The 542-nt window shown below is 62.5% G+C and overlaps 1 protein-coding gene across 1 annotated transcript in view; it reads right to left on the minus strand.

Annotated features, from left to right (window-relative positions):
- The window catches only part of EMH_0002820 (uncharacterized protein), a gene marked incomplete at both ends in the record, with an annotated part of 10,092 nt that overhangs the window by 6,805 nt on the left and 2,745 nt on the right, over window positions 1-542 (minus strand). Inside the window, one exon of the mRNA XM_013496173.1 lies at window positions 1-540. Within this exon, the coding sequence (XP_013351627.1) occupies window positions 1-540 (540 nt within the window). The remainder of the gene's footprint in view (window positions 541-542) is intronic.

Raw genomic sequence — 542 nt, forward strand, 5'->3', positions numbered from 1 at the left:
TAGCCGCTCCGCTCTCCTCGCAGCTCGAGTGAGGCCCCAGGGTCCTGCTGCTGCTGCTGCTGCTGCTGCTGCTGGTGTTGCTGCTGCTGCTGTTGGTGTTGGTGGTGCTGCTGCTGCTGCTCTTGCTGATCCAGCTGAAGCAGTCGGAGCCCGCAGCAACTTCTGGTTGCTGTGCTCTGCTGCTGCTGCTGCTGCTGCATCGGGTGCAGCAGCAGCTGCTGCTGCTTCTGCTGCTGTTGCTGCTGCTGCTGCTGCTGCAGCGCGAGTGCACAGCAGCAGCACCAGAGCAGCCTGCAGCAGCAGCAAACCATCAGCAAAGCCGCTGATGACGAGCAGCGAGACCCCTCGTGCATCTCCTGCTGCAGTGGCCAGCAGCAGCAGCTGCAGCCGCAGCAGCAGCAACTCCGCCTCAACAGCAGATACCAGGCGTGGGTATTCAACGTCCTGCTGCTGCTGTTGCTGCTGCTGCTGTTGCTGCTGCTGCAGGTACTGCTGCAGTTGCTGCTGCTCCCACCAAAAGGGGAAGCAGCAGGGCTGCAAAG

The sequence above is a fragment of the Eimeria mitis genome, genomic scaffold, assembly GCF_000499745.2.
Source record: "Eimeria mitis Houghton genomic scaffold, Emh_scaff196, whole genome shotgun sequence".
NCBI lineage: Eukaryota > Apicomplexa > Conoidasida > Eucoccidiorida > Eimeriidae > Eimeria > Eimeria mitis.